Below are 19,124 nucleotides of genomic sequence, written 5' to 3' on the forward strand. Positions count from 1 at the left end.
TCATTTACCTCTTCTCTGCATGTTTGAGGGCTGAGCTGAGAGTGTGGTTGGCTGAGAATCTTAGAACTCGGTGGTGTGGATCTTAAGCTATTGGTCGATCGTTGTGCACAAAACTGAGCAACTGTGGAGCATTAAGGGGGGGATGTCTCGGCTTGTTTGGATGGAGATGGTTACAGAATCCTAGCTGAGTGTCTTAGCATTGGATGAGCAGAGGCTTCAGAACCAAAACTCACCTGTGGTTCCTTAAAAAACACAAAAAGTAAGTGAGAGCTCTAGGAGGGTCCATAAGAGTAACCGTAAAGTACGTTTTTCTCATCCTAGTGTCTATGTTCTACTTATTATTTATTTCATAGACTCGTAAACTTCACCATGTTTGTTGTCTCAAGATCTTGCTTAGCATTGAGGACCCAGCCTTTGATTTTAGAGGCTAAGAAGGACAGAAAGCCTTTAGGTTATTCCTCATTCAAATTAACTAAGTTTTAAGAGCAGTGACTTTATTTATTATTTAAACAAAAGGATATATGCCTAAGTAATAAGAAAGTAGAAATAAAGAAGAAAATAAGAAAGAAAAAGAAGCAAGAAATCACTTTAATTGCCTCAAGATAACCATTGCTTTTTAGCTTTGGTGAATATCATTCCCGATATCTTTTTTTTTTTTTTTTTTTTTTGCGGTACGCGGGCCTCTCACTGTTGCGGCCTCTCCCGTTGTGAAGCACAGGCTCCGGATGCGTAGGCTCAGCGGCCATGGCTCACATGGCTCCGCGGCATGTGGCATCTTCCCGGACCGGGGCACGAACCCGCGTCCCCTGCATCGGCAGGGGGACTCTCAACCACTGCGCCACAAGGGAAGCCCTGGAAGGTGGATTCTTTACCTCTGGACCACCAGGGAAGTCCCAGTCCATTTTCTTTTTCTCATTTTTTGGGGGTTGGAGTGGTTATGGTGAGGTGAGGAGTCTCAGTTCTTTATAGACTCTGTGTTCCTATTCTTGGCCACCACTTTTTTTTAATAAATTTATTTATTTATTTATTTTTGGCTGCGTTGGGTCATCGTTGCTGCGTGCAGGCTTTCTCTAGGTGCAGCGAGCGGGGGCTACTCTTCGTTGTGGTGCACGGGCTTCTCATTTCGGCGGCTTCCTGTGGAGCACGGGCTCTAGGTGCGCGGGGCTTCAGTAGTTGTGGCTCGCAGGCTCAGTAGTTGTGGCTCGCGGGCTCTAGAGCACAGGCTCAGTAGTTGTGGCACACAGCTTAGTTGCTCCACGGCATGTGGGATCTTCCCAGATCAGGGCTGGAACTCGTGTCCCCTGCATTGGCAGGTGGATTCTTAACCACTGCACCACCGGGGAAGTCCTTGGCCACCACTTTTCAAAGTTTAAATATAATTATATAATTCCTCATTGTTTAGTAAATGATGGATTTTTTTTTTACCTTTTTAAAAAACTGTTAATTTATTTTATAAGGTACTTAGAGGGCTAAGTTTGTCTGATTTTGCTTCACTCTCCCTCTGTAGCTAGAAAACTTTAAGAACTCATTATGACTTAAAATACTAATTTTTAATAGCACTTGACTAGTTAGATTTTTTACCTGTATTTTCCTCATTGACCATCTTAACTGTGTAAAGTAAATATTTATCACCCTCTTCCCAACACATTTATAGTTGAGGAAGCTGAAAGTGTTTTAACATCCATGGTTCTCCCTAATAGTTGGAGGAACCACCATGCAGACTTAGTGCTTCTGCTGCCAGAGCTCAAGCTCTTTGAACTTCAGAATGACGCTTCTGCGGAAGAGGTCATAAGGAGAGTCCGCCTTTTCTCCTGGATTCTCTCCTACAGCACAGGCTCCTCCTTCTCAGTCTGCTTTGTTAGTTTCCACTTCTCTCCTTGACTTTTGACATTGGGGTGCCCTACGGCTTGGTTCTGGGACATCTTTTCCGTCTGTACACACTATTTGTTCATTGAAATGAATGAATGAGAATTCAGCCAACATCTGCTCCTAATACCAAACCAGAGCTACTTTCTTAGGTGTGTATTTGCGGTTTACACATACACACTGTGACACAATGAATTTGTTTCTCTTTTATGTGAGGACACAGGGACACTGCTAGCTGTTGCATGTCACAATTACTGTGTGTGGTGCTAATCTCCTCAAGTAATCTTTTGGTTTAGAGAAAATAATTTGATGAATTCCTAACTCCTTAAAGTCAGTATAGCCTCCTGGGACACTGAGACAGCTGGGGAAGTGGCTTCCTATTGAGTCAGGAATGACCAATATGTGGTATAGAAGTGATAGGGTTAGACAAATGGCCCTTTTCCTCTTGGAGTCTCTACTTGTGAAGAAAGGGTAGTTAGGTGATTTTCTTAGATTTTTAGAAGAGCAGATTTCATTAAATTCAGAAAGCAAACCTTTTTTATCATGTGGATAAAGAATGAAAAATTTCAGGGACTGAAATTTCTAAAAATGGATATTCTAAGTACAAAGATAATCCTGATAAGGAACTAAAGTGTACCTTTGTCCGATGTGTTCTAATTAAATTTTTAAAGTATATAACAAATGACAAAATATAAATGTCATAGTCCTGTAACTCTTCTTTTAGATAAAGCCCAGAATGATCTGAAAATGATGAAGCACCCAAAGACCACAAAATGGGTTTTTTAAGAGTTATGTTCAGAGCCAAGAAAAAAAAAAAATACAGGAAATGATAGAACCACCACTCGGGAGAGATGATGTAATATTAATATACCACAGAAAGAAGGCAGAGCTCATCAACTCCTATTTTGTTGTGTTTTCAACTTTTCTATTAGAACAAACAATGATTGGGAACCTTAATTTTTAGTACTAAAGTGTTATCTTTGATGTGACTAAAATGAATGGTTACTGATAAAAACATGACTTTTTAAAAGCTGAACCCTCCCCTTTGTCATACCCTCTCAGGGAGGGGCCTAACATTTTTCTGAAAGAGAAGTCACAGCCCCTGCCCTGTATGGAACTTTGAACTTGGGGCTGGGTTGAGTGGGGTAGAAAGGCGTAATTGTGAAACAACTGGGTAAAATTGTTCAAGCAAATGCAAGATAAAGTGGTAGTATATACACATACCTGGTTAAAGAATTTCAAATAAGAGAAAATCCTTACAGGAAAGGATTCAACTGGAGGGCTTTATGAAGGCACTAAACCTTGAACTGGGCTTTTGAAACATGTAAACATTTTAATTAGAGGAAAGGAATAAGGAAAGCACTTTCAGCAGGGAGAGGACAGTGCATAGAATAATAGCAACAGTAACATTTCTTGACTGCTTACCATGTGTGAAGAACTGCTCTGAGTGGCTTTTATTATTAATCTTTCAATTATTTTTAAGCATACTACGTACTGCATTATCTCATCCTTTTCTCATGTCCATTCTGAAGCCCTCTTATTAGTTGTTACGTTCATTTTACAAATGAGGAACTAAGGTTCTGAGAGATTAGGAGCAGCAGCAGTAGCACCTGGCACATAGCAAACACTCAGTAAATACCTGACAGACAGCTGCATGAACGAGCGAGCACACAAGCCCAAGGGCAGTCACACGCGTAACTAAAGTTCAACTCAAGGTTTGACTGAGGAAGGCTGACTCTTAGCCCACACACCAACCAGCGAAGTAAGTGAAAACGTTTGTGTACAGAAATAAAACGGATCCGGTAGAGGAAGAGGCTTGAACAACTGATAGATTAAAACCAGTTTCATTGTTGAGATTATAAGAGAGGTAGAGCCCTGAAGGTAAGAGCCGAGTCTTAGGGTCAGGGGTCTGATTTTAAGTCCTGCTTTCTGTGCCTGTTAGTCATATTACCTCCTTGAGTGACGTTTCACTGCGTTTGTGCCTCAGTTTTTTACAGATGACAAAAATCTGTAAAATGGGATAGTGATACTCACTTAGTAGGAAAGTGGAATTAAGAGGAGTAATACGTGGAAAGTACTTAGCACACTTCTTGGCACATAGTAATACTCAGCAAATAACTACAATAATTATTTCTAGCAATTTAAAGTCATTGCAAAAGGGAAATGACTCAAAAGAAAGCAGTCCAGAGAAACCTGAATCTGGCAGTGGCAGCCAGGAGGAATTAGAAGAGGTGAGAAGAATAGTAGAAAGTCGTCGAAGCATTCTGGGTATCAAGTCCTGCCTGCAAGAGAGCAGGGGTACCAGTGAGGAAGGGGCAGGGGAAGTTAATGAATCAGAGAGACTCTGTAAAGTCTACATCCATCAGAATGGAGTGATACATTTATCAGGTGTTTTATATCTTTTTAGAGAATTCTGAGGTCATTGATGACAACTTGTCATTGGAATTAGTACTGAATGCCCTTGGCTTGCAGCTCAAAGCTCACAAATGATAGTGGTTCTCATTATGACATCCTGAATACTTTTTTTTCCCCTTTTAGCCACCCTACCATGACCAAAATAATACCAGCTTTTTTTGCATAGTTTCTTGAGATCTAAAACAGTCCAAGTGTTGTTTTTTGTTTTTGTTTCTGTTTTAATCCAGGTAAGTTTCTCCTTGAACAAGGGCTGCTGATTGAAAACCCACTCTGTTTTATTTCAGTGCAAGCAGCTACGGACTCGGTCTGTAGGCTCCAACAGAGGGAACAGGAGCGAAGCAAGGTAAAAGTGGACCATTCGGGTAATGGAGGCTGTAACTCCAGGGCTTTTAGTACCATATTATTAGCAGTTGCTTTTGATTTTAAAAAGTTCTCTGAATTTGTTTTCTCTTGTGCGGTGATTTTAAAAGATTAAAAAATGGCTAATTCATTGAAGGTGTGTTGAGGAGGTATGGTCACATAATTGCACGATCTGTATTTTTACAATTCACATTGCAGACCTCTTTTTCTCCTTTCCAACTTTTCCCTGAAAGTGGTATCTGTCTCTTAGAGGAGAAAGAATAGGACTGTTACATGGAACAAAAAATACCCACCAGGTTGGAAATATAAATCTTCAGGCCTGAGGCCTTGAGTATATTATGTATATTTCTTCTAGAAAAGGAGGCATTCATGCCTGTGGATGGGTTCTTTAATGAATAGTCATAAGTGTGTGAATCACTTGCTGGGTAGTGCTTTGCTTATTTGAATTATATCTTAACTAAATTCAGATGTGGAAAAACAGCACAAGAATTTAAGTTCCTGTAATAATTTGGTGTTTTAACTTACAGTTTTCATGAAGTATTTTTATCACTTTATTGTTCTAAACTAGTGGGGATACACTTGTTAAGAAATGGTGAGTCACTCTGAAAATATGCCTTTTTGTGTGTTTATATCAGCAAGTGTTACTATCTCCATTTGTCCTTAATGTGTGGTTTATCCATAATAATGGTACCGATCTGGCACTGTAAAAAAGAAATACGGACCTTGCCTTGCCCGAGTTTAAATTTCTCCACCCTTTGCTCAACTCTTAATGTTGATATAAATTTAAAAACTCAACAATCTGATGGATCAAGCCTTACTGAAAAGACAGTTAAGCCAGGTGGGAAGGCTGCCCGAGAGGAACAGGATCCCAGCGGGCCAGGTTGGGAAACAGGGCTGTTGCGAGACCACTGATAACATGGCAGGGCAGAGCCGTGGGCAGGGAAGTTGGTGTCGGGGTGCAGTGCTTGCACAGTGTCCGGAGAGCACGGTGGGGACAGCCGTGGGGGCTTCAGTGCGCCATGCCCAGCTGGACAGCAGATTTTTTTTTTAGTCTCTACTTGGCTAGGTGCCACTGAGGGTGAAAGATTTTAATTTAAGTCTAAGGCAGCTCATACATGTAGGAGCTAAAAGTCTAGGAGTCCCAAACCACTAACGTGGATATAATGTAGGATAAAGTAAGGGCTGTGATAGTTACAAAGAACTTTGCACTATCTTGGCAAAAAGTGTAATTTACTAGGAAGATAGTGACATCCGAGCCCAACCTTGATCAGTGAGTAGGAATTCGAGTGATAGAAGATGGGAAGAAAGATACTGTAGGATAAAGGATATAGTGGAAGCAAAGGCAAAAGATGGGAGAAGTCGGTGGTCTCACGGAGCTGGTAGGTAGACTGTCTAGATGGATGTTTCCAGAGAAGGATGTAGAGAATCAAGCATTCAACGTTAAGCAATTTGTTGTGGAAGCACCAGGAACATTCCTGTGTTTGAGAATCAGAAAGACTTTTTCTGATAGAACACTGGCTGTGCTGGCTGTTACTGGCTGTAACTTATGCAGTTCTCTTGGCTTTCAAAATAAAAATGAAAAAGGGGTGTTTTTTACGTGAATATGCACTCACATGATATTGGTCTTTATTTCTAAGACATTCTCAGGGCAGTTATGATTCTGATAAATGGCAATCCCTGTCATTCTTAAGCAGAACTAACCTGACATTAAATTATAATTGGAATAGATGGTTCCTCTTGTCACTTTGAACTTTTTTCATGTTTGGTGTATTAACTGTATGTAAGTAGGAAAATTACCAGATTGGGTAAAAAATACCTGGTGTCTTCTATTTCTGGTACTTGCCTTTATTAGCTAACTGTGTGCCCTTGGACAAGTCCTTGAGCTTCAGAGCAAATACTTGTTCTACTTACCTGATAGATTGATGTTCTACTTACCTGATACATTGTGTTATATAATTTATGTGAAATAGCTTTACTTTCCAAATGTCAGGTGGCTTTTTTTCCCCTACCACCTCGATCGTTTGTTTAAGATGCAGGCAATCACTCTGGATAAGAGCCCTGCTGTGGTCTGTAGGGTTGGTGAAGCACTTGATTTTCTAAATTGAAAGATACTGTCCTTTGGTTTAAAAAAAAATGGCCTCAAGAAATAGTAAAGCCCTTGGGGTATTTTGGTCTTAAATATATTTCTTCCAGGTACTATCTCAGAGAATGTTATTGAACTTTTTTTTAAATGGAATACACATTAAAAAATCAGTGTTTTAGAATATATTGAAATGTAGCCTTTATTTCTTTTATTAGTGCGTGTCTAGTTAGCGGAACATTTGAAATATGGATCCTTAAGGTCTTTCTTTTTTTCTGAAGTGCCATGTCTGATTTCGCCAAAACTTGGTGTGGCGGAGGCTTCAGATGACGTACATATGACAGACTACATACATATGACAGACTACATACATATGACAGAGAGGCAAAGCTAACTTCTCCTCTAGCAAATGTGCACAAAGCAAAATTGACCTCTAGCTGCCGTTTACAATCTAATGTTGTTGCCTCGGTTATTCTATTGGCTACATTTTGTGTATTTGAATGGCTCTCAGAACAAAGAAAGATGGGAGTAGTAATGGAATACAATAGACTACTGCCATTAATCATTCTTTTATGTCAAGACAATTTGTGGAATTCTGTGGGAAGTAAGTTATGATAAACGTCATTCATCCAAATCATATTTCCCACAATTGATATCTAAAAGTACATTCAGAAGGACAATAAATGCACATTCCCCAGTTATTTTACATATGTCTTAAAAACTGGTAACTAATACAAGCTGCATATTGGGCACTGGCAGTAAGACTAGTGAAATGAAAATACAATTGGCTTATAAAATTCACTGACTTAAATAAGCTGTCAAAGGCAGATGATGAGCTGATTAATATCTGTCACTGGTTTAAACTTAGGTTCATGCACAGGCATCAACTATTGAAGTTCTGTTCATCCAGACTAGAGATAATAATAAAGTAAACATGAATCCTTTGATTCATCTTGTCCACAAATATTTATTAAATTTAGTTTTCCCTCTGTATGATTTTTTTTTTTATGAGAGCAGTGCGATAGCATGGTTTATACATTTTTTCTTGATAGAGTTTGAAAATGTAGGGTAATGGATCAGTACAATCGGCCCTCTGCATCCGCTGGTTCTGCATCCGTGGATTCAACCAAAATATTTAAAATGTATATTTTTTAAATTCCAGGAAGTTCCAAAAAGGAAAACTTGAATTTGCCACATGCTGGCAGCTGTTTCCAAAGCAGTTACACTGTATTTATATAGCATTTATATGTATTAGGTATTATAAGTAATCTAGAGATGATTTAAAGTATATGGGAGGATTTACAGGTTATATGCAAATACTACACCATTTTATAAGGGACTTGAGCATCCGTGGATTTTGATATCCATAGTTGGGGGGGGGGCACGGTCCTGGAAGCAAAACCCCATGGATACCACGGGATGACTGTACATAATATTCTAAATATTTTAAATAATTACTGGCAGTTGTTATTCTGGTACTTCTTATTGATGTAAATACTTTTTCATTTATCCTTGTAAGGCATATGTAAAATTAAAGGCACATGTATTGCTGACAGATGTTCCAAAGAACCTTTTAGACATTAGTTGCTTTATTCAGAGTTTTCCCTTAGACCAGGGTTTTTCAACCTCTGCGCTGGTGGCGTTTTGGAGCAGATAAATCTTCGTTGTGGAGTCTTTCCTGCATGTTGTAGGATGTTTAGCAGCATCCTTGGCCTCTACCCACTAGATGCCAGTATCACCACCCCCAGCCTGTGTTGTGATAACCAAAAACCTGGGGGACAGGAGCCTCAAAATCACCCCCCACTGAGAATTACCGACTTAGACTAATGCGTGCAAAAATGTGTTTTTATTATGTATCCATGAGTTGATTTATAGACCTGGTCCTAGACACAGTTTGCCTTCAGGATTGACTTTTCTTCAAATGTATCTCCAATGGGACATAAGTAAGCTGGGTTATTACTACTGTTTCTTTCTGTTGTAGAAAGAGACAAAAACCATTACAGCTAATTATTTTTGGTACACAGCTATAGCTCATTAATAAACTTTCTCTTTATTTTCTTTTAAAGTTGGCATTTTCTTTTTTATCTTGGGAAAACAAATGTATCCACTCCTTTGAGTATGCAATTGATTTCATTTAGGAAGAACCCTCTGAAACTTGATTTGAATTATTTTTATTGTGATAAAATACACAGATATGTCATTTGGGGAAGTATTAAACATAAGAATAAGTCTGGAAGAGATTCATAAAAGTCACATTTCACAATGAATTCTAGAAACTGTAATACTATCTTTATTTCTTTGGAAACCATTTTAGTGGCTCCCAGTGTCCACAGTATAAAAATTTTAACTACAGAGTGAAACATACAAGTTTAAGTAAAAAAATAAAAAGTAATGTAGAATGATAGATTTGAACTAATTCAGGTTTTATTTCTGCAGTTGCTGTGCTGGATCATTTTTTATTTTTTAAAATTTTATTTTTTGACTGTCGTGTCTTCATTGCTACGCGTGGGCTTTCTCTAGTTGTGGTGAGCGGGGGCTACTCTTCATTGCAGTGCATGGGCTTCTCATTGTGGTCGCTTCTCTTGTTGTGGAGCCAAGCTCTAGGCGCGCTGGCTTCAGTAGTTGCGGCGCATGGGCTCAGTAGTTGTGGCTCGCGGGCTTAGTTGCTCCTTGGCATGTGGGATCTTCCCAGACCAGGGATTGAACCAGTGTCGTCTGCATTGGCAGGCGGACTCTTAATCACTGTGCCACTGGGGAAGTCCTGGATCATTTTTTAAATGCAAGGACATTTAGTAATTCAGGGATTAGAGGGGCTGAGCATCTGAAGAAAGCTGACATGATTCTGAACTGTTAGGAATTTACTTTTGGAAATGAACGTGTGTAGCTGACTCACTTTGTTCAGGACTGGCTCTGTAACTGGAAGTCCTTTAAATTAACTTCAAGGTTTATTAAAGGATAAACAATGAAAATGTGTTAATTTGAAACTTATGTATTACTAAACTTCAACAGTAACCTCAATAATCGTTTAGAACTCAGACCAAAGAAGGATTTGGGGGTTAAGAGTATTTTATCACTGACATTACTCAGTATATTGCCAGCACCTGGTGGTAATAAAAACCAGTCTTTCAGTTGTGTGTGTCATTGGTTTAAATTCTGTTCAGACAGTGCACCCCCTTGTTGCTTGCACCCAGGGCAGAGCTCTCCCACCCTCGTGCTGTTGGTATGCCATTAGTACATATTGTATCGTTATTGAAAAAAGAAAGCTGCAGACCATCATGTGTCGTATGACTACATTTTGTTGTAATTAAGTAAATAGGTTTGTATGAACAAAGGAAAAAGCGTAAGTGTACCCATCAAACTAGTAATAATACTAGGAAAAAGGAAACAAGGGAAAGGATTTGTATGTGTATGTTGGGGGGGGAACTGTCCTTTATATTCTTGTATTTGAATTTGTTTCTAAGATCTGTGATACCTCTTTAATAAAAATTAAGGGAAAATGCTAATATGAGGAATTACTGAGCCTTAAGTGTTTATACTTTCTATTTTGATAGATTTTTGCAAATTGCTCACCAAAGACCCTAATTACTGCCACCACCATGAATATTAAGTTTTAAATGTATAATTTAGTATGTACTCTTTTGGTAGCTGCTAGAAATTTAACTGCTCACCGTTATTACCTATTACAGGTAATTTTAAGCTTTAAATGGTAAGTAGTTCCATTATTACGTTGTGTTCCTTCTGTTAGTCTTGTGTGAATCTGTTGCACATAACGATAGTTAGATATGATCGTTATTTTTCAAACGCATTTCAACTGTAGAGGAATCCTTTCAGACTAAATCTGACGTAGAGCCCCCTATATTGAACGTGAAAGCCGAATTACTGTGCACAGGCGATGACGGTCTGCGGTTAGCTCACTGTTTATAAAAGACTGTTCCTTATTTCTGAGAGTTCTTTTTAGTTGTAAACAGACTCATTGGCATGTTAGGCTAAATCTTTGGCGTTTATAACTTGCTCTGCATGAACTGGAGGCGCGCTGCCCTTAGAATGGGCTCGGTTCTCGAGGAGGTGGCGCCTTTGCTGCTTCAGATCAAGGAGCAGTTCAGCTCCTTGTTGTTCTGTTCTGGTGAGGTTACCGCTGCCCAGACTGTATTTCCTGACATTTTGAATAGATATGCTCTGAGGTAACCTTCACTCCTGTTGGCTTAAATAGTTTTTAACTTGCTCCTGGGTGATGATATGTGAGATATAGCTAACTCGGGATTTTTCTGCTGTTATATACAATGAAACCTCACGTGTCTAGAAGTCTTAGAACACAAATCATTCCATATAGCCAGGTCAACCACAAAGCTGAGATTTTTATCATCTTGAAGCATAGTACTTTTATCACTTTAACTATTTTAGATGGAAATCTTTAAAAATATATTCCACACTTTTCTGGTTTTTATAAAAAGTTTATTAAATGTTACAGGTTAATTTTCTTTATGAATTAGGAATTACTGAGAATGTAAAATTTTATGCTGTGGTGAAAATGGTGATGTCCTCAGGGAATTAGAGAGAAAAAAAGTGTTTCTCTATTTCAGATGCCCTCAGATACTGTCTGTTTCTAAGTTTCTGTATCTGTCTTCTTTTTTGTAAGGCTAATGCCTATCATTTCTTTCTATCTCATTTATCAGCATTTTCTTTAATTTGACTTTTAATATGGTATATAGCTTTGGAAAACAGTTAACTAACCTGATTAGAATTGTGTGTAAGGTAGGGCAAATAAATTCAGAATCAGAAGAGTTTTTCATGAATGCTGCAGTATTTTTAAATGGACTTTGTGTTATGTTATTTTGGGCTGGTGTGTGTGTGTGCGTGCGTGCGCGTGCACGCGTGTGCGTTTTTTTTTTTTGACCGCTTAAAGTTCTTACCGTAAAGTTTTCAACTAAGTTTCAGGTAGATGTTATTTTCTGGTAGCTGACTTTTGTTTATAGGTAAAGATTACAGTGTTGTCAGTACAGGAATATACAAGCTACCCCTCCCTTTTTTTCCTTACTAATTGTGGAGAATGCAAGATTTCAAAGCAGTTATTGTTATTAAAGGTGGGAGACTGAGAAAGGATAGATAAAGTAGAGTGGCTTCCAGACCTTTTTTAAAAAATTTTCTTGAGGTATAGTTGATTTACAATGTTGTGTTTAATTTCTGCCTAAGCAAAGTGATTCAGTTATACATATACATATATATATATATATTCTTTTTCCTATTCTTTTCCACTGTGGTTTCACAGCATATTGAATATAGTTCCCTGTGCTACACAGGACCTTGGTGTTTATCCAATACACACACACACACACACACACACGCACGCACGCACGCACGCACGCCGCGTGCGCGTTTGCATCTGCTAATCCCACGCTCCCAATCATTCCTTCCCCTAAACCCCTTCCCCCTTGGCAACCACAAGTCTGCAGAACTCCTTGATATGAAAGCAAGACTAGATTTTCAACTCGGTTAGGGAATTGTCAGTCTTCACCTTCTTTTCACCTGGACTAGGAGGCCAAGCAGTGATATGTGTCATATGAAAAAGCTACTTGGATGTATATGTCTTTGGTAATAATATTCTGAAGCTACAAAATAGAGAAACGGGTCATTGGCAATGTCTTAATTAAAGTCTTGTCTTACAGCCAAATGGTAAATGGTGGAATCACGGGAAGATTGAGTTGAGTATGGGATTGGGAGGCGAGAACTATTACTTTTATTCGAGTTGCCTTGTATTGTTTGAATTATAAAAATCTGTTGCTAAAATCAGATTATTAAAATTAAAGATTTAAAACCCTAAATTGAAGAGGATTAAAAAGTGGTTTGATCTGCCTTCTAGATGCATTGCTCATATCTGTATAATAATGCTTACCTTCTATTAAGCACTGTAGACACTGAGCTAGGAACTTGACATGATACAGATTTATTTATGAATGTAAATATTCTTTTCCTCATTTTAAAATTAAAATTTAACGTGGCCAGAGTCATGCAACTGGTAACAGGTGAACCAGAATTTGAAGCCAGGTTTATCCACCTCCCAAATCTTCATTTTTCTCTGTTGAGCTGTATGGCAACATGCTGCCTGGTGGGAAGTCGAACCTGGGCTGTTGCCTCATGGCACAGATCACAGGGTCAGCCAAGCTAATGACAGTGCTTCAATTAAAAAGAGAAGACTAATCTGTTAAACAACTTCTGAGCATGCAGGGTTAGTATCCTCTGTACTTATTAGAAATTAATTTTCAGCCAAAACAAGGTATCATTTTGATGAAATTTACTTGCATTTTTCTTCTCTATGACTTTTCTCTTAAAATAAATAGTTTGGTAAAAGTTCCATGAAAAGAATTTAATGAACTCTTCATGTTTTATTCATCTTTTGAAGAATTACCATCCATGAGGCTGAAAGGTTAAGAAGAAATGTTTTGAATTTTGTTTAACCTGTTTCCCAAACTTACTGGATCAGCAAACCCCATCCTAACCCTCTCTCCCCACCACTGTACTGCCTGCTCAGATCACATGGGTCTGCGGGACATATTTTAGGGGAATGTTTCACTATAACTGAAACTTCAGATTCACTTCTAACCTCTCGCCTTGGTGCTGAGGAACTTTAGATCAGATTGGCAGAAAAAACTCTTGCAGTAGTTTTTTCTTTTCCTTTTTTTTTTTGTCTTGCAGAAGACCTTTAGCCATCTATGTAAAACTTCCCTGGAAAGATCTGATTTGCACTTCGTGATAGAAAAGCCATAGGTTTGGGTGTCAGCAAGTCCTAAGTTTGAGGCTACAATGTAGTAGCTCAGTGACCATGGAGAAGTAAACTTAGTGTTCTTAAGCCTTAATTTCTTCATCTGTAAAATGAGAATCCTGTAACCTCAGAAGTAGATAAGATATACAAAACAACTAGCAGAAATACACCTTTCATAGATACTTAGAGCACCATGGCTTCTCCACCTTGCTTCTCATCATGGCCCAGATGAGAGAGAAGATAATGGGTGGCATTATGGGTGACGGGAAAACACGGCTTCCATCTTTTTCCTGATAGCTCTCTCAGCATCTGAGTTACCAGTATTCTGAGTAACCAGGTGTCCTCCTGCTTTCATTAGAGCTCTGGGATTAGTAAGCCTTTTGGTGCTTTGTAGGTTTTGATGGTTTGCACCTGTCACAGTGCTTGTTTTTTAAACAGGACTTAGTCTGTGGCAAAACTTCTAGACACATACGTAGAATACTGAGGCAGAGATAGAAAGTTTTTTTTATACTGTCTTTTTGTATTTAGCTCTTTGTGAGTTGACCAAAAGTTTCGTTCAGGTTTTTCTGTAAGATGTTACGGGAAAATCCGAACGAACTTTTTGGCCAACCCAATACCTATTCAAAGATGATAAATTATATTAAATTTATGCCTTTTAATATATATATTGTTTCATCTTTATTGTTGTGTTACTCAAAAGAAAAAATTTGTCCTCATATAGAAATACTAAGGGACATCTCAAGATGAACTTAGATATTTGACACAGATGCTTTTGCCGTTTATTTGCTTTAAGTTTTGGAACTGAACCAAGAGAGAGTTCTTGAGTTGTCTTCCAGTGATTAATAATCTGTGATTCTTTTAATGTGGCCAAAAATATTTTATGTGAGACATGCATTTTAATTTCTTAAAATAACAATTCTTTTGGCATGTATTCTTTAAACTTAATTTTTAAACTATATGCGATTAAATGGAATTTGTGGAGAAATAGAGGTATGAAAATTTACCTGGATTACGTTTGATTCTGTCATTTAAAATACTAGACATTTTTGAAATTTCAGAAATGTGAATGCCCATGTTCGGGCATAGTAAGAGAAGCCTTAGATGTTTCTAATATGTCATGTTCTTGTTGGACATTAAAACTATAAAGCAGTTTTGTCACTGTGACTTATAAGCCAATTGTTACACTGTAGTGAGCAAATATCAAAATATTTGTCTCTCTGCATAGAAAAATAATTGTCTGCAAAACGTCCCATGACTTTCAAATTTTCTTTTCTCAGATGCGTAATGACCATTTAATAGCTAGTGAGAAACAGCATATAATGCAGTGGGAGGATTTCATGAAAGAACAACACAGCAAACAGGCTGAAGTGGACGAAGAGCACAGAACAGCCATGGAGAGGCTGAAAGAACAATACGCCAAGATGGAGAGGGGCCTGGCAAAATACCCAGCCTTTGGAGAACTTGAGCCATAACAGTGACAGACTGATGAGAAAATACTGCCTCCCCTCAGAAACCGCTCAGCCTCTGCCTCAAGTTGAGCAGTGTATTCAGTGTCACTCTTCTGCAGAAAAAAGAAACTGCTACCGGAGTCTTAGCTGTTTCCTAGAAGAAGAATGCCACATCTTCCCAGTTTTAATTTCCTGTATCTGCCTGTATCTCTAAATGGGGAGAAGTAGGAGGAAAATGGTATAAACACGCTCTTTGTTTATGAGGATTGGTCTTAGTTTCCATTGATTATCTCGGAGAACTGTAAATACAGACTTCTTAGAAAAGTAGTTTAATTCATTCTTATGCAGGGTTACTGTTACTTTATTATTGTGGCTCAGAAGGCCGATATGGTGGCTGCCTGTCAGAGCCTCCCTGGCTCTTGGAAGAGTGTGTACAGTGTTATTCCATGAGTAATGTACTGAGAAACAACTGTCCTGGGAGCAGAGACCACATTGAAGAGAGTCAAAACTGTCTCTGCTCTTCAAAGAGAGCCACGTTGGTCTCTGAATTGGCCTGTTAGGAGAAGTTGCAGGTTTTGCATGGCAGCGTAGTGCCGTGTTTCACCGGATGACAAGACATGCTTGTTAAGTTTGTGGCCTTCCAGCACTTCATATTTTCAGCTTTTAAAATGTGCTCACAAGGAAAAGCTTACCAAAAATAGAGTTGACTTTTAACCTTTCCAAGAACCATAATCTTGCCCATAGATTTACCTCATTTTTATGTGTGTTTTGCTGTGGGTAAGCTTTGTAAGATAAATAATGTCTATACATGTTTCAGCTGTTCAATGAGTAATCAGCAAAATCTGCCAAGGCGTCCCTCTGGAACCATATAAAGATTCTGGCTCTGAGTAAACCAGAAGTATTTGCCCACATGGCAAATGATCCATGTTAAATGTAAATCCTTTTTAGTGTTTAATGTCTGTTCTCATCAGCAGGTGTATTAAGATGAAACGTGTACCAGTTCTGTCATCACTGTGATCTTTAAAAATCTGCATTTACCAATCTAATTGAGGAACTAAGTTGATTTTTTATTTGCCATAAACCAAGCAGAATTAAATGCAATAATTTCAAGAGATTTATGGCAAATGAATTTGAGGAATGGATAAATCTTTCAGGTCTTTTTTTTTTTTTTATTGCTCTTCAGTAAAGAAAGGCAGAAGAAAGAAAATACTCAACTCTGTGTTATCTCAGTGTTGCTACTGCAGAAAAGTGACAATGCTTGCTTGTGTAAATTTATGGCTTGCTGTCAAAGCTTCATTCTTGGCTGCATGTTGAAAATGTGATTAAAGTTAATAGAGGAGATGAAATAAGTATTTGAGATTTCTTTCAGTAACACTGAACTTCTGCCAACTCCCTCTGTCCGCTGCTGTAGGCTTGACAGGTTCATCCATCATCCTCCGGTACCTGGACGAAAAAGAGCACTTGCTGACATTCAGGCATGTTGGAATTTTCTTAATTCTCTTTCAGTGGATGGAAAAAGAAAACATACTTCCCAAAATATCCCACACATGAAAAGGGAGGGGAACCTTAAATGAAAATTCCTTTTGTACCATAGGCAGTTTTGGGAGAGCCATTAATTGCCAATGCACCATTGAACAGATGCTGGAACCAGGAGATCAGGACTTTGTGTGAGCAGGAATGGTTCCTCAACTTGTGCAAAGATTTCTGACAGTGTTTGTTCATCTCATATGAATAATAAATACTTTACCATATGAGTTTGTATATACTATAGGAGGATCTAAGAGACTTCTTAAACCAAAATGATTTAATGGACTTTTTGAGCTTTAAACATTGATACTAAATTCTTCCTTTGTGACATTCTTAGCTGTTCAGTATAGCTTCTAAAAGAGAGGGTTGCTTTTCTTTCCCTTTACTATTTTTAGTAGTGAACACTTTCACTTATATTTCCCAGTTTTTAAATCACTTTTGATATGTGTTTTATTTATATATAAAAAGTAGCTTTAGCCGTTACATAACATACAGCGTTTCTGCTGCTGTGCTGTCAAGCAGAGAGAATATGGATTCTGTGTGCCTCACAGGGTTAGTTTCTAATGATCAAACGAAATCATGTTTGTCAACTTAAAGTGCTATAGAAATATTTGTTTTTAAATTCTAAGTATTTTTTATTTTTCATCATGATTTCTTTTTTGACTTATATATGTGGATTTTTTTTTCCATTTCCTAACATGTAGTTTTTTGCTTTTTTTTTTTATTTGCGGTACGCGGGCGTCTCACCGCCGCAGCCTCTCCCGTCGCGGAGCGCAGGCTCCGGACGCACAGGCCCAGCGGCCACGGCCCACAGGCCCAGCCGCTCCGCGGCACGCGGGACCCTCCCGGACCGGGGCACGAACCTGTGTCCCCTGCATCGGCAGGCGGACTCCCAACCACTGCGCCACCAGGGAAGCCCTAACATGTAGATTTTTAAGTTCTGTTCTTATTATTGATTTCTGCTTTTATTGGATTGTGGTCCAAGGATAGATTCATATAAGACTTGAGATGTTAAAATTTGTTGAGATTTGCCATCTTACCTAAAATATGCTAAGTTTTTGTAAATGTTGTGTTAGTGCTTAAAAGTATGCATATTTTCCAACTGTTGGGTATTCATTAGACCAAACTTGTTAATTGTGTTGGTTAAATTGTCTGTTTTACTGTTCTTTTTTTCTTCTACTTGATCTTCCAGATTCTGATATGTGTTAAAATTTCCTACTCTAGTGGATTTTCTGATTTCTCCCTGTAATTCTTTCAGTTTCTATTTCATATATTTTGAAGCTTTGTTATTAGGTACATACAAGTTTAGAATTATCTTCCAAGTTTAGAATTGAATCTTATATTTGTAGTCACAGCCTCTATTTCTAGTAATGTTTTTGTATCAGTTTATATTGCTTTAAAATCTGTTTCTAAAAGAGAGATTTATACAGGCCACACCAGCTGGTTAATAATTTGTAGGGTATATATTTCTTTATTCTTCTTTTGGACCTTTATATCATGTTTTCATGTGCCCCTTAAAAACTGTAACTAGATTTTTTTTTCTTTCTATCTAATTATCTTTGGAGACTTTAATCCATTTTACATTTGTTGAAATTACTAATATATTAGGATTTATTTATACAGTAAGTCCACTACATATGAACCTTCAAGTTGCGAATTTTCAAAGATGCGAACGTGCATTCGCCTGTCCAATCACGTAAGCTAGTTCACGTGTCTTTCATACATTGAACACCTTGCTGTGCAACACGAGGAGCTTACTAATAAAGACCTGACAGAATTGGAGGCCCAGAGAAAGGACGAAGAGAGACAAGAGGAAGAAGAAGAACAGAAGAGATTCACAACACAGGAAATGACAAGGGGATTGTCATTATTTGAGGAGGCACTGTTAGTTTTTGAGCACAGGACCCGAATGTAGAACGGTACACGAGGGTTGCAGCAGCCATTCAGAATGCGATCCAGTGCTACCGTGTCATCTGTGACAGCAAAAAAGAAAGAGCTCCTACCCGGACATCACTGGATCGTTTTTACAGGAGGGTAGGTAGAATTGAATCCAGCAAGGAACCAGAACCTGTGCCATCAGTGTCAGGCATGAGTGAAATTGCAGCTTGCCCTCCATCTCCTATTGCTGACGATCCTTCAGCTCTACCATCTCCCACCTCCTCTCCCTCCTCCAGTCAGTAACTCTTCTTGCCTGTTCACTCGATGCCAGCCCCGGTATCCCAGCTGTTGTACTGTACTACTGTACTTTTCAAGGCACTGTACTGTGAGATTAAAAATGTTCTATTTTTTGTTTGTTTTTTATGTATTATTTGTGTGAAAAGTATTGTAAACCTATTACAGTATAGTACTGTGTAGCTGATTGTGTTAATTGGGTACCTAGGCTAACTTTGTCAGACTTACAAACAAATTGGACTTAAAAATGCGCTCTCAGAATGGAACTTGTTCACATGTAGGGGATTTGCTGTACCATCTTACTGTGCTTTTTGTGCCACCATTTTGTTTCCTCACTGCCTTTGGGTTTTTTTTTCTTTTCTTTTTCCACACTGAGTTTTGGTTTTGTTTTGTTTTGTTTTACGTTTTCCTCTACTAGTTTGAAAGGTAAAACTCAATTTTTATCTTTTTAGTGCTTACCATAAAATTTAGTTTGCATAGTTAACAGAATCTAAAGTTT

The 19,124-nt window shown here is 38.3% G+C and overlaps 1 protein-coding gene across 2 annotated transcripts in view; it reads left to right on the plus strand.

Moving 5' to 3' along the window:
* The window catches only part of BLOC1S5 (biogenesis of lysosomal organelles complex 1 subunit 5), a gene marked incomplete at its 5' end in the record, with an annotated part of 76,740 nt that overhangs the window by 23,268 nt on the left and 34,348 nt on the right, over positions 1 to 19,124 (plus strand). Inside the window, 2 exons of one of the 2 annotated variants that reach the window (XM_082848333.1) lie at positions 4,566 to 4,624; positions 14,756 to 18,670. In XM_082848333.1, coding sequence (XP_082704459.1) covers positions 4,566 to 4,624; positions 14,756 to 14,950 — 254 coding nt within the window. In that variant the 3' untranslated portion in view covers positions 14,951 to 18,670. Of the gene's footprint in view, positions 1 to 4,565; positions 4,625 to 14,755; positions 18,671 to 19,124 lie in introns of those variants that run through there. The other variant, XM_082848334.1, reaches the window with a different exon arrangement.

The sequence above is a fragment of the Leucopleurus acutus genome, assembly GCF_964270905.1.
Source record: "Leucopleurus acutus genome assembly, chromosome: 10".
NCBI classification, from domain to species: Eukaryota; Metazoa; Chordata; class Mammalia; order Artiodactyla; family Delphinidae; genus Leucopleurus; species Leucopleurus acutus.